This window comes from Castanea sativa, chromosome 1, assembly GCF_040712315.1.
Source record: "Castanea sativa cultivar Marrone di Chiusa Pesio chromosome 1, ASM4071231v1".
Lineage (NCBI taxonomy): Eukaryota > Viridiplantae > Streptophyta > Magnoliopsida > Fagales > Fagaceae > Castanea > Castanea sativa.
Window position 1 is genome coordinate 24,125,974 of NC_134013.1, and position 13,911 is coordinate 24,139,884.

General features: G+C 36.3%; 1 protein-coding gene and 1 pseudogene across 1 annotated transcript; one reads left to right on the top strand and one right to left on the bottom strand.

Moving 5' to 3' along the window:
- The first annotated feature begins 4,915 nt into the window (after positions 1 to 4,915).
- Positions 4,916 to 6,152, top strand: LOC142623323 (uncharacterized). Its single transcript, XM_075796723.1, has 2 exons — positions 4,916 to 5,227; positions 5,280 to 6,152. Exons 1-2 carry the CDS (start codon positions 4,916 to 4,918, stop codon positions 6,150 to 6,152), a joined length of 1,185 nt encoding a protein of 394 aa, XP_075652838.1.
- A 676-nt stretch (positions 6,153 to 6,828) lies between these two features.
- Positions 6,829 to 9,322, bottom strand: LOC142623330 (enoyl-CoA delta isomerase 2, peroxisomal-like; annotated as a pseudogene).
- Between the last annotated feature and the right edge of the window lie 4,589 nt (positions 9,323 to 13,911).

A 13,911-nucleotide genomic window follows, 5' to 3' on the forward strand; every position in this document is an offset into this window, starting at 1 on the left:
CATACCCACCACCATCTGACTGCAACTTAGCCAACCCAACAATGGAATCGACCACAATCAACATTTACCAAACCAAATCATATCAAAATCCAATCAAAACTCCCAAATCTGAAATAAATCTCAAAACGCCAAAGAAAAAATATACAAAAATTGCTTGCCTTTGAACCAAGTCATTGTTGCTCCTGGGGAAGAGCCTCACCATCAAGACATCTTAGCTGTTCTCGTGGGTCTCTCTCTTGCGCCAACATGCATGTTCTTTTAGATTGAAAATATAGGCTGGTTTCAAACTCGAACTCTCAAGACCCACAAAACTATGCCTCAAGTTATCAGCAATTTTCAATCTAATGGCTTTTCGATCCAAGAAAGGGTGGCTTGTTGCTTAGGTACAAGCAGAGAGAGAGAGAGAGAGAAATTTGTTTGAGTAGAGCTGTAAATATAAACCATTTTTAATTGTGTTAGTGTTCTCATTGAAGCTCTTAAAGCCTTCAAATATTTTTACAAAAATCACTTTTTGATCTTGTTTTTTCTAATTTTGTTATATTTTTGTGTTTGTAACGGTTTAAGTGATGGGGTAGGTAACGACAGACTAATGGTGGTAATCACAGGTGGGCAAGGTATCAAAATTTAAACCACGGATAGGCACATCAAATTAGAGGCAAACCACAGGTGGGTAAAGTGTAATTATCCCTTTTATTTTTTACTCCCCACAACAAAATCCTAGCTCAAGACACTATTGACCCCCTAAAAGAAAACGCTGGAGTCGCCACTTCTTAGAGGCCCTTTTGAGTTTTGACACGAACCTTAGGAGTATTGCTGCAATAGCAAAGTCAATAAGGGGCAACGGTGTCCTCTGGCCTTTGTTTGTATGGAGAACGGAAGGGCTATTTAAATTGTATTAGGGGAATTGGCAACCCTCAGCTTTTGCTTTTTTTCTTTTCTTTTTTGTTCCTTGGCCCATATGTATCTGTACAAGTATACATCATACACACACATGTCTTTGCATTAAATGTAATTTCAATATTAGAATCATTTCTCAAACGATTCATCTAAAATGATTTGAATTCAACCTAGCTCACAAATTTAAAAGATATGATAACACCAAGAGTATTGTAGGATTATAGTTCAACTGGTTAGTACTTTTTGGTGTTTTCAAAACATCCAATATTCAAATTCTCAATTTTCCATTGTGACTATCTAATTATCAACAACAACAAAAATGATAAAATAACATTGCAACTTTTTATTGATTAACATACAACTACCAATTTAACATGATAAATCACTATTCATAAAGAGAACAAAAGAAGCTTTGCTCAAGCTCAAGCATCGTTCGTACGAAGAGATGTCAATGCAGAAGCACGCTCCTTAGCAAGATGTGCTATGCGAGTTAATGATAGGAAATTTAGGGTGGGAAGTAAATCGGTAATCCACTTTTTTTTTCAGCATAAACAAGAAATATATTAGATAAAAACAAAAGGTCTTACAACAGAAATATTACAATAAGACTACAGATTAACAAACCATATAAACACACATCTGAAACTGAAAATGAACAACAACATCCGATCAACACTGAAAGGAAGAAAGGGAGAGCTGAAAACCAAACAAAACACTATTGGATCCTTATTAGCCGCAACAACTCCTGGATGAAACAAAACCCATGGAGTCCCAATATAAACATTGTCACAAAAAGGTGGGGCATGTATCATACAACACTTCCCTTTCCGATTGAGAAGCACCCCTCTTTGCCAGTAGATCTGCACAGCTATTAGCCTCCCTCCATATATGCTCAACGCGTGCCTCCCAGTCCCTGTTGAGGAGCCACCTGCAATCCAAAATCAAGTTAGAAAATTCCATAGGATAATCATCAGTAGTGTTCAACTATTTGTAAGCAAGAAGAGAATCTGTTTAAAGACAAACTCGGTGATGACCATTGGTCCATGCCCGAACCAATGCCTCTCTAATACCCCACAGTTCAGCCATAGTATTATTGATGACTCCCATGTGCAAAGAGAAGCCCCACAACCAATCTCCATTTGCTGAGCAAGCCACGCCACTCGTCCCAGACTTGCCGGGGTTACCTAACGAGCTCCCGACTGTATTCAGAGTTATATACGGGAAAGGAGCTGGGCTCCATCTAATGTAATTGAGGGAAGACGGAGGTGATTGCCCTGGCAGAACTATGCTGAGAAAGAAAAACTCAGTGGCATGAGCTATAGCATGTTGTTTTAAGGTATGATAAGGGATTAATTTTCCCACGAATATCAAAGAATTGCGTCCCAACCAGATTTCCCACATGGTAAAAGTGAATATAATATACCATGGAATATAGCACAAAGAAGAAGTAAGTTTGGAGTTAAGTTTACACCAATCATGAAGCTCAAGCCTGAAAAGCCAGAAATAAGTATGGCCCCTGGAAATGAAGACCAAAAGTGACGTTCAAAGTGGCAATCACGCAGGATATGAATTGGCGTTTCAATTTCGTTGCAATGGAGACACACTTGGTTTGTCAAGGCAGCATGCGGGAAAATGACCGATCTAGTAGGCATGCGATGATGAGCACATTTCCAAACAAAATTTTGAATTTTGGGAGGTATTTTTAATTTCCATACCCAAGACCATGTTACCAATGACCTTCCTATTGCTCCTTTAGATAGAGGCACAAAATAATGATGTGCAGATTTTACTGAGCAACCACCCGTGTGGTGGTCCCAAACACGGTCATCAGAAAGAGTAGAAGGATTACCAGGAATAGGCAGTGGCCGTTGATAACGCCTTAAAATGTATACTTGTTATATATTTATGTGGACGTTATCTCCTTATTACTATGCTTAATTTGTATAATTAAGCCATGATTTGCATTAGTCCCTTTTATTTATCTTTACCTAATTTCTTGAATAAGATGTCATTCATTGTGTATAATTTTCTACTTTCAGAAAATCATGTGAGAAAGATGAGTTTATAGGAATTTGTGAGAGAATAGAGGCCAAACTAGAATTAAAGTGGAGCTCAAGGACCATGCTTCAATTTCTAAGGAGGTGCAGCTGGAGTTCTTGGATCTTCTACCATGATTGGAAGCTTCAAATAAGGAAGGAAATCAAAGAGGTAGAATTTAAAAAAGTAAAATCTGATTTGAGCACTGATCAGTATTTTGGGCATATCTCTCTCATAAAAAATTCAATTGATACAAAATCAGATGGGTTGGAACTTTAACTTAAATATCTACAAATTTTCAATTTTGAGTTTTTCGAAATTCTCAATTTTTGAAGACCGAAATTAACTCACAAGTTACTGCTGTAAACTTGAACGGAAATTAAAATAGTAAAAGTTTTATTTTCTTTGGACACTTTTACGTTAGGGCTTTGAAGGGAGGCTGTGTAGAACGAATTTTGGCAGAGAAAACCTTATATTTTTCTTTCTCTAATGATAGCCTAAAACTCTTTGCTAGGGCTAGGGGTTATGTTTCTTCTATACGGTATAAATATTCAATGTGATTCTCTCTAATATTTTAGACAATTAAATATTTGATTATTCAATTAGATTTCTTTTGATGTATTAGTTCTTCCTTGATTTCAATAAGTTCAATCATGTTTTTCTTATTGTTTAGATGAATTTCTAATAGTTTCAATTAGAAATCACGTTTTACAGTGAATGAGTTTTTCTGAAAACTATTCTAACCATATTATTAATCGAGGTTATCATGCGTTCTTGAATTGTCTTAGTTCAACCGAATCATAAGTTTTTAATTGTATAAGAACAATCAATTATGAAATATATATTTTCTTAGATTACAAATAATCTCATATTGATATAGGGAAACACCCCGATGCCCTAGTATTTACATTATTGATTTAAATAAGTTTTTGTTATTATTCTTGTTAACAATCACCAAGCAAAAGTACTTTTCTTCTTCACCCAAATTGTTATTTAATTATATTGTCTTTGAATTTACCCTGCTCCTTGTGGTTCGACATCGGTACTCCAAGAATTATATTGCTATGATCTCCTGCACTTGGGAGTGAGCAAGCAATTTTGGTGCCATTGCCGGGGAGCTGCTATGTGTTCAGAGGCAATTTTTGGGAGCAAAGCACAATTGGTGGAAATTCTTCTATTGGTAACTTCGTTCATTTTTTTCCCCTTATTTTGTTTTTATTTTTTCTATTTGATTTTATTTTATTTCATTTGATTGTGTATTCATTGTTGCATGAGCATTTGGGTTAGAAATGATATAGGCAGATTAGAAAATTTTGAAACTTACTTTGGTAATCTTTTTGACACACGTTTGCCTTCACCTTCTTCATCAATCATGGGTGATGAAACACATAATAATTATGAGGAGAATAGAAGAACTATGTATGAATTTTTGCATCCCACACAAAATTATGTTCCTTCATGCATCATGTTTTAAGCTAATGCACCACATGTAGAACTCAAACAAGGTTTATTAGCAATACTTCCTAACTTTAGGGGACAAGAAAATGAAAATCCTTATGTCCATGTTAGAGCTTTTGAAGAGGTAATTAGTAGTTTCTATGCACAAAATGTTATTGAGGCTGCTAAGTTACGTCTCTTTCTTTTTTCACTTAAGGATAAGGCAAGAAGTTGGCTTTACACCTTGAAACCTAGGTCTATAGGTAACTGGGAGGAGATGGCCCATGAGTTTTTTAAGAAACATTTTCCTCCCCACAAAGTCCAGCAAGTAAAAAGAAGGATAGGTAATTTTGTCCAAAGAGAAAATCAGACCTTATACCAAGCTTGGGAAAGGTACAAAGATCTATTCAATTTCTGCCCAACTTATTGGTATGAATATTGGAGGTTGGTTAGCTATTTTTATGAAGGACTTACACCTAGGGACCGACAGTTTGTTCAACTCTCATGCGGAGGAGACTTTTAACAAAAAGAACTCGAAGATGCAATGGACTATCTTGATGAGATAGCTGAAAACTCCAACACTGGACCTAGCCCTATGGACTACACTGATAAGACTAGAACTAACACTACCACTTCTAGTGGAAGTGTTTTCAAGTTGAGGGAAGATGATAACATGAGTGCAAAAATCAGCATGTTAACTAAAGAAATTGAGGCACTCAAAATGAAAGGAAGTAAGAGTGTTAGTGCTACCTTTAGAGAAGACTCAATGGATGTGTGTAAAATCTGTCATGAGATAAACCATGCTACAAATAAATGTGCATCACTTTCATCATTCTTAAATGTGCCAGAAGAACAAGTACATGCATTTAATTCATATTGGCCAATTAGTCTTCATATTGGCCAAATAGTCTTCATATTCCAACAATTATAACCCAAATATACGAAACCATCCGTATTTGAGTTATAAGAGTGACAATGTGTTGAATCCTCTTGCTCCAAGGAAATTTAATTCACCACATGCATCATCATCATCATCTAGAACTTCCTTGGAGGATGCACTTAGTACTTTCATTCAAAGGCAAAGTGAGCAAAATCAAAAGTTTGAATCCATGCTCACTAGGCTAGATGAAGAGGTAAGAGAGACCAAGAGTCATATAACTAGGCTTGCAAATTCATTGAGTGGGATAGAGAGAGGGAAGCTTCCTTCTCAACCCAATCCCATCAATCAAAATCTAAGAATTGGCTCTAAGGATAAACATGAGAAAGTAAAAGCTGTGACCATTTTGAGGAGTGGTAAAGAGATTAATAAAAGTTCTCCTTTAGTGACTAAGAAATCTAAGGAGACCCTAGTTGAAAAAGAAAAGGATGAAACTGAGTCGTTTGGGTTTGATGAAATTAAAAAATGCCCAATCCCTCCACCATTTCCACAAGCCTTAAAATTACCTAAGAAATTGGACACCAGATCTGAGATATTAGAGCATTTGCATCAAGTCAAGATAAGTTTGCAATTATTGCATGTTATCAAGCAAGTACCTGCATATGCCAAGGTAATTAAGGACTTATGCACCATCAAAAGAAAGCATTATGTGAAGAAGACCACATTCCTAACAGAACAGGTAAATGCAGTTATCCAACATAAGATCCCACCAAAGTATAAGGATCCAAGTTGTCCAACAATCTTTTGTACTATTGGAGATTACATCATGGAGCATGCATTGCTAGATCTTGGGGCAAGTGTTAATTTGATCACTTTCAGTGTATATCAAAAACTTGAGGGATAATTACACTTTACCCACCTATAGTTTACCTCTAATTTGATTTGTCTACCCGTGGTTTCATTTTTAATACTTTGTCCACCTGAGGTTACCTCCGTTTATGCTCCATAACTCACCTCTAATTTTTCCATTACTCTAACAAGTTTCATCAAAAAATAAAAAAGAAATCAGATTAAACACACCTCTCCACGCACTCTCACTTGAATCAAACAAGAAATACACCCAAAAAACTAATACAAATCAAATCAAGCAATACCATCCAACTTGCTCACCAAACTAAGATCCTAGATCCAAGGCAGTAAATCTACAAAAACAAAGCAGACTGAAACACCTTAAACAGCTTTGTAGCATCTAGGATTTGTGTTTTGATCTATTTTTTGGGTATTCAAATTTTTCCCAAGAAGATCAAGATTTTCTTTCCAAATAAAGACTAAAAAATGAAAAAAAAAAAAAAATCCAAATGAAGTCAAGCACATGGAAACAAGCACAGAAATAAAGAAAAGAACTCAGATAGAAATTTCTTTCCACCATTTTTTTCTCAGTATCCAAACGAAAATCCACCAGTTTTCCAACCATGAAAACCAAGCCCAACTATGAAAACCCAGCCAAGAAAGCACCATGAAAAACCCATCCATGAAACACCATGAAAAACCTAGCTATGAAAACGAAGACCTAACCATCCTCACCGCCTCTTCTCCTCGCTATCGTGCGTCGCCGAGTCCACGATTCCCATCCTCACCGCCTCTTCTCCCTTAACCTTCCTCCCAGCCAGCAATATATCACGCCCAGCCGAGGCAGAGCCGATCTTTGACCTCATTAGAGCCGTGAAGTAATCTGGGAAAGTGAGGCCAATATCGACCTTGCTCATGTACAGCACGCCCCGATCGCGTCTCATCAAGACATAGTCGTGGTTGAGCGCGAGAAGGAATCCGGCGGCGGTGGCGTGGCCGGGGAAGGCGGCGATTGTGGGCATAGGGAGGGAGAGGAGAGTAGAGACGACTGGTTTGAAGGAAGTGACCAAGTGGTGGAGTCGATCTACGGCGCCGGAGGAGGAGCCGGTGGATTAGGCCCATGCGAGGTCGAAGCCATTGGAGAAGAATTTGTCGTGGGTAGTGGTGATGAGTGCGGAGCCATGGACAGCTTGGGATTTCATTTGGGAGAGAGCGAAGATGAGAGTTTCGATGAGAGTTAGGCTGAAACGGTATTGCTTGATTTGATTTGTATTAGTTTTCTAGGTGTATGTTCTTCATATTTATGTATGTTCTTCATGTTTGTGAATGGTGAGAAACTAATACTATATTTTAATCTTATTTTTCTTTTTTTTTTCTTGTTATGGGAGGAGAGAGATATAAAATGGGAGGAAAAAGACTTATTTACCCTTCAAATTAACAGAGGTGGGTTACGGAGCATAAACGAAGGTAATCTCAGGTGGGCAAAATGTCAAAAATGAAACCATGGGTAGGCAAATCGAATTAGAAGCAAACCACAGGTGGGTAAAGTGTAATTATCCCAAAACTTGGACTTGGTGAGTTAAAACCTACTTCAATAACTTTACAGTTGGCTGACTGCTCTGTAAGGGAGCTGAGAGGGATTGTTGAGGATGTGTTGGTGAAAATTGAACAATTTTATTATCCAGTTGATTTTATTGTTCTAAATTACCAACCTATTTTACATCCTAGTGTTCATACCCCTATTATTTTGGGTAGACCTTTTCTTGCCACAGCTAATGCTTTAATTAATTGCAGGAATGGAAGAATGCAACTCACTTTTGGTTCCATAACTTTGGAGCTAAACATATTTCATGTGGCTAAACAACCACATGAGGATGATAACGGTGCTTATGTGAACCACAATGGGGCGGTGGATCAAGAAGAGTTTAATAAATAAATAAAATTCTGATCCTCTTGAAACTCTTCTTAATAATTCTGTTGGTTCTTATGATTTAGAATGTGATATTCGTGTATCTGAAAATTTTTCTTTGTGGCTTCCTTATAGGTTTTGGAAGAACAACAAATGATGGGAATTAATAAACGATGGAAGCCTTGCTTTAAGGAGCTACTGGAAAATGAAAAAAAGCTCGTGCATTAAAGTGAAGAGGCACCACAGCTGGAGTTTAAGCCGCTGCCCAGTGGTCTCAAGTATGCATATTTAGGCCCAGGTAGGTTAAAACCTAGGTGGGATGGCCCTTTCATTGGAAGGGAAGTGTTTAACCGTGGAGCTGTAGTAGTTGAGGACCCTAGAGATGGTAGGATTTTGAAAGTAAATATACAAAGGTTAAAACCATACTTAGGAGGAGTTATACCAAAGGAAGAGACTATGTCAATGAAGATCCCTACCTATTGGGATGCTACGTGAACTCTGAAAGAGCCTTATGAAGTTGTACTATATTTGTTTTAATTTTCTTTTCTTTCTATTTTCTTTTTCTTTTTTTGTTTTTTCCTTTTTTTGTTGTGAGCTAACATTTGTAGGTGTGAAAGAAATTTTTTTTTTTTTTTTAAAACCATTTAAATGCTTAAAGTACCTTCTTTCCTTTATACTTCAATTTATTTTGGCTTTGATACATTGAGGACAATGTAATATTTTAGTTGAGGGGAGAGGTCTACACATTTTGCTACACCTTGCATGATTTTTTTTTTTTTCCTTTCTTTTTGGTTGCAACTTTTCAATTCTCTAAAAAAAAAAAAAAAAAAAACCCTTGAATTTGAATGTAGAAGAGTTATAAGCTTTATTTTTATATCATGTGATGGAATGAATAATGCTAAGTTAGTTATACTATTTGCTATATTAAGACTCTTTCATGAAGAGCACAATTGGAAACTTTTGAGCACAATAGCCAGGTTAGCGGACGGTTGGATGTTGGATATGCATGGATCATGAACAAGCTGGATATAAGCTAAAACTCAACCCATATAGAGAGTTACTGAGCCTTACTTTTCTTTGTGAGAGTATATATTTGTTTGAGCTCTTAAATTTCTCTCATATGCTTCAATTTTTGTAAAAGATCTCTTTATTTTTTGGTTGACTACGAGAAATATTATGGGAAGATATACCATAATCCTATTTATTTTTGTCCATAGGCATGCTGGTGTATGTGAAATTTTAGGAGATAAGAGCCTAAGACCACAATTTTTTGTCACCAGCTAAACAAATATTCAGCCTACCTTTACATTAACCATTGTCACCATCATTTGAGTCATGAGAAATACTTCTATAATACCACAAAACATTTTTATTTATGGGTATTCTTATGGGGGTTTAGGTTTTGAGCAATTGATGTGTTTAGATAACACCATTGTCTCTCTTTTCTTTCAAAAAAAAAATCAAAAAGAAGAAGAAAGAAAAAAAAAGTGAAAAGAAAGATAAAAATAAAAAATAAAAATAAAAAATAAAAAAAGAAAGAGGAGGCATACATAATCAATCAATAAATCATTGGCGTCTTACACATCTTTCATGTGTTTTAGAAGGGTTATATGGTTGAGTAAAGGTTATTTTGATTCAAGTTGGTTGTTATCGATATGAGTTGGGTTTGGCTTGAATTTTCTACACTTGATTCATATACCTCATATTTCAAAGAGAGCAATTTGCCTTCATAAAGATTATACTACCACTGAGCTTAAGTCCTACTTGATCCTAAAAAGGTGCATGCTTGGTATGTGTTTGGGATAAAAACTAGGCGTTGTTTTAGCTACTGTTTTTGTATGCACATGTGATATTCTTAAAACTTCTTCTTTCCTTTTTGTTCAAATGTGATTTGAAGAGAGAAACCATTACTTCTATGTGTGTTCTTTCAGAGTGTTGATGAATTAAGAGAGGTTTTGGAGTAGAGACTCTAATCTAGATTATTCTTAGTCTATGCATGTTTGGAAAAGCCGGTTTGATTGGATGGGCTATGCACACACACACACTCCAAAAGTGAAGCTAGTGAAAACTCTTTAATGTGATGAATAGTATCTCAACTCAAAATTGAAAGTTCATTTGTATGATATAATGATAAAGCAGACTAACATTTACTACAAGAATTTTCAGGAAACCTTTGACTTGTGTGGGTAGAGTCACTACAAACCCTCACAAGAGTAAACTCGTCCACTAGAGGTGACCTAAGGGTTCAAAGACTTGCTACACATGGGAAGTGCAGTCATGTAGCCTACGAAAGTGACTTGAATTTTAGGTTTTTTCACTTTTAGTAGACATGGGTGCTTTGTAAGTTGCTAGGGACTAGCAAGATTTAAGTTGGCGGGTGTGATAACACCTTAAAATGTATACTTATTATATATTTATGTGGGCGTTATCTCCTTATTACTATGCTTAATTTGTATAATTAAGTCATGATTTGCATTAGTCCCTATTATTTATCTTTACATAATTTCTTGAATAAGATGCCATTCATTGTGTGTAATTTTCTACTTTCAAGAAATCATGTGAGAAATATAAGTTTACAGGAATTTGTGAGAGAATGAAGGCCAAACTAGAATTAAAGTAGAGATAAAGGACAATGCTTCAATGTCTAAGGAGGTGCAGCTGGAGTGCTTGGATCATCTACCATGATTGGAAGCTTCAAATAAGGAAAAAAATCAAAGAGACAGAATCTGAAAAGGAAAAATCTGATTTAAGCACTGATTAGTATTTTGGGCGTATCTCTCTCATCAAAACTCCAACTGACACAAGGCTAGATGGGTTGGAACCGTGACTTAAATATCTATAACTTTCCAAGTTAACTCACAAGTTTAAAGGCTGTGACTCCAATTGACACAAGGCTGGATGGGTTGGAATCGTGACTCCAATTCTCAATATTTGAAGGCCGAAATTAACTCACAAGTTACTGCTGTAAACCTGGACGGAAGTTAAAATAGTAAAAGTTTTATTTTCTTTGGACACTTTTACATTAGGGCTTTGAATGGAGGCTATTTAGAATGAATTTTGGCAGAGAAAACCTTGTATTTTTCTTTCTCTAATGGCAACCTAAACTTTTTGCTAGGGCTAGGGGTTATGTTTCTTCTATACGGTATGAATATTCAATGTGATTCTCTCTAAGATTTTAGACAATAACATATTTGATTGCTCAATTAGATTTCTTTTCATGTAATAGTTCTTCCGTGCTTTCAATAAGTTCAATCATGTTTTTCTTATTGTTTAGATGAATTTCTAATAGTTTCATATAGAAATCACGTTTTAAAGTGAATGGGTTTTCCTGAAAACTATTCTAACCGCATTATTAATCGAGGTTATCATGCGTTTTTGAATTGTCTTAGTTCCACCGAATAATAAGTTTTTAATTGTATAAGAACAATCAATTATGAAATATATTTTCCCAGATCACAAATAATCTCATATCGAAATAGGGAAACACCCTGATGCCCTAGTATTTACATTATTGATTTAAATCAGTTATTATTATTATTATTCTTGTTAACAATTACCAAGCAAAAGTACTTTTCTTCTTCACCCAAATTGTTATTTAATTATATTGTCTTTCAATTTACCTTGCTCCTTGTGGTTCGACCTCGGTACTTCGAGAATTATATTGCTACGATCTCCTGCACCTGGGAGTGAGCAAGCAGCTGTGCAAAAATAAATTGGGTTATAGTCAATGGCAAAACCATACTAAGAGGTGTGAAATCCCATTGGTGATTGTCGATGGTCATTCTCGCCACCTTGTACTCATACTCATGAGGGAGAAGGGGGCCATGAATTAGCCCTCGGATTGGTCCCTGGGGAAGCCAATGGTTCATCCAAAAATTTATCTGAAGGCCATTGCGAACAATCCACCACAAACCACCCTGCAATAGGTCTTGTCCTTGCAATAGAGCCTTCCACGAGTGGGATCCAGTATGCGAAGTGGTCTGCAAGAAATCAGTTGTTCGGTAATGTTTTTGAGAAAGAAACTTGGCTAATAGAGACTGAGGGGTTCTCCATATTCCCACGCTTGATTCATAAGAAAGGCATCATTTGTAGTATTGGAATCCCTAATACCCAGCCCACCTTGGACCTTAGGCTTGGTGAGCGTGTCCCACTTAATGAGGTGCACATGTCATTGTGTCGGTGTGTCTCCCCATAGGAAATCTCTTATGGCCCTATCTATTCTACTCGTAGTACTCCTAGGGAGAACAGTAGTTTGCATTTGATAATAGGTAAGGGGGGAAAGAAGGGATTTAATTAAAGTTAACCTACCTGCCTGCGAGAGAAGCTTAGATTGCCAGGTGCGAATACGTGTGTGAATTTTATCCAGTAAGGATTGAAAAACCGGTGTTAATTTATGTTTAGTAAGGAGAGGCATGCCTAAATATTTGCCAAGATCTTGAACAATAGGCATGTTTGTGAATGATGAGATGCTACGCTGAGTATCCAAAGGGGTATTTCGTGAAAAGAATAGCTTAGATTTAGTAGCACTACAAATCTAACCCGACACCACACAAAATTGCAAAAAAAAAAGAGTAAAGAGGGTCATGCAATCCTAAATATTTGCCTTTGCAAAAAGTAAAATATCGTCTGCAAACAAGAAACGATTGAATCCAATCGGCCAACAGCCAACCCAAATAGGAGCAAGTTGTTTAGTATGAATTTCCTGATCTAACGATAATGACAAATGGTTTAGGCACATAATGAAAGATACGGAGATAATGGATCCCCCTGCCTAATGCCGCAGGACGAACGAAAGGGTGCACTCGCCACTCCATTCCATAAAAGCGAAATTGAGGAGGACGAGATACACACCATGATTAAATCTATTATAGGAGTGGGGAATTGGTAGAACATTAAGGTATAGTTAATAAAAGACCATTCCAATTTATCATATGCTTTCTCCAAGTCAATTTCGGCGGCCTAGAGATTAGTTTTCCCTCGCTGGTGGTGAATGAAATGGAGAAGTTCTTGCGCAAGGATATAGTTATCTGTTGCTCTTCTACCCGAGACAAACCCCGATTGGGCTGGAAGAATCATGGTGGGAAGAAAAGTTTTGAGCCTATTGACTAACAGTTTAGTGAGCAGTTTGTACAATGTGTTACACAAACTAATAGGCCTTAGTAATCCACTTTTTTTACATCCTAGATATTATCCCCCTGTTATGCACTCTGATAACATTTAAATAAAGATTGTCTAGGTTTACCCAAAAATAAATACTAACAAATAGCTATTGATATAAAATATTTACCTCGTCACATAAATTAAACACACAGCCTCGATAGCTTCACACAACAGAAAAATTAGTAAAATTCAGAGCAATTGAAGCTTTCATCTTGGCTGGGACTCGAGAATTGAGGAAATAATGAGAGACCGTTGTTTGGGTATAATATAGGACAGACCTGACATAAGTCGGAATAATTAACAAATTTAGCAAAAAGGTTTTATCACTTAGCAGCTTCAAACAAATATTAAAGGCGTGTCATAATAATACATCCCCAGCTTTTACAAACGAGACGCAAAGAGTGTCCATTTAAAAACTCAGTTTTATGCTAAGCACACTGACAGTAACATCCCCTCCACAAATATGCTAGGTAATAATTACTGCCACCAAAATTGTTGTTGCAGGGATGTTTAGTTTACTGTAATGTTCATTACAAAACAATCACATTACCATAACAATCACATTATAGTGTTTGGTTTGTGCATAACATTGCGGTAATCTTAGGGTAATTTAAGATTACCAAAATGTTCACGTTATTATAGATCATGGTAATCTTTTTTTTAATAGAAAATAAATCATGGTAATCTAATTACCTTATTAAATAATGGTAATCTTTCATTACCTATTTATTTATGAAATTGATGT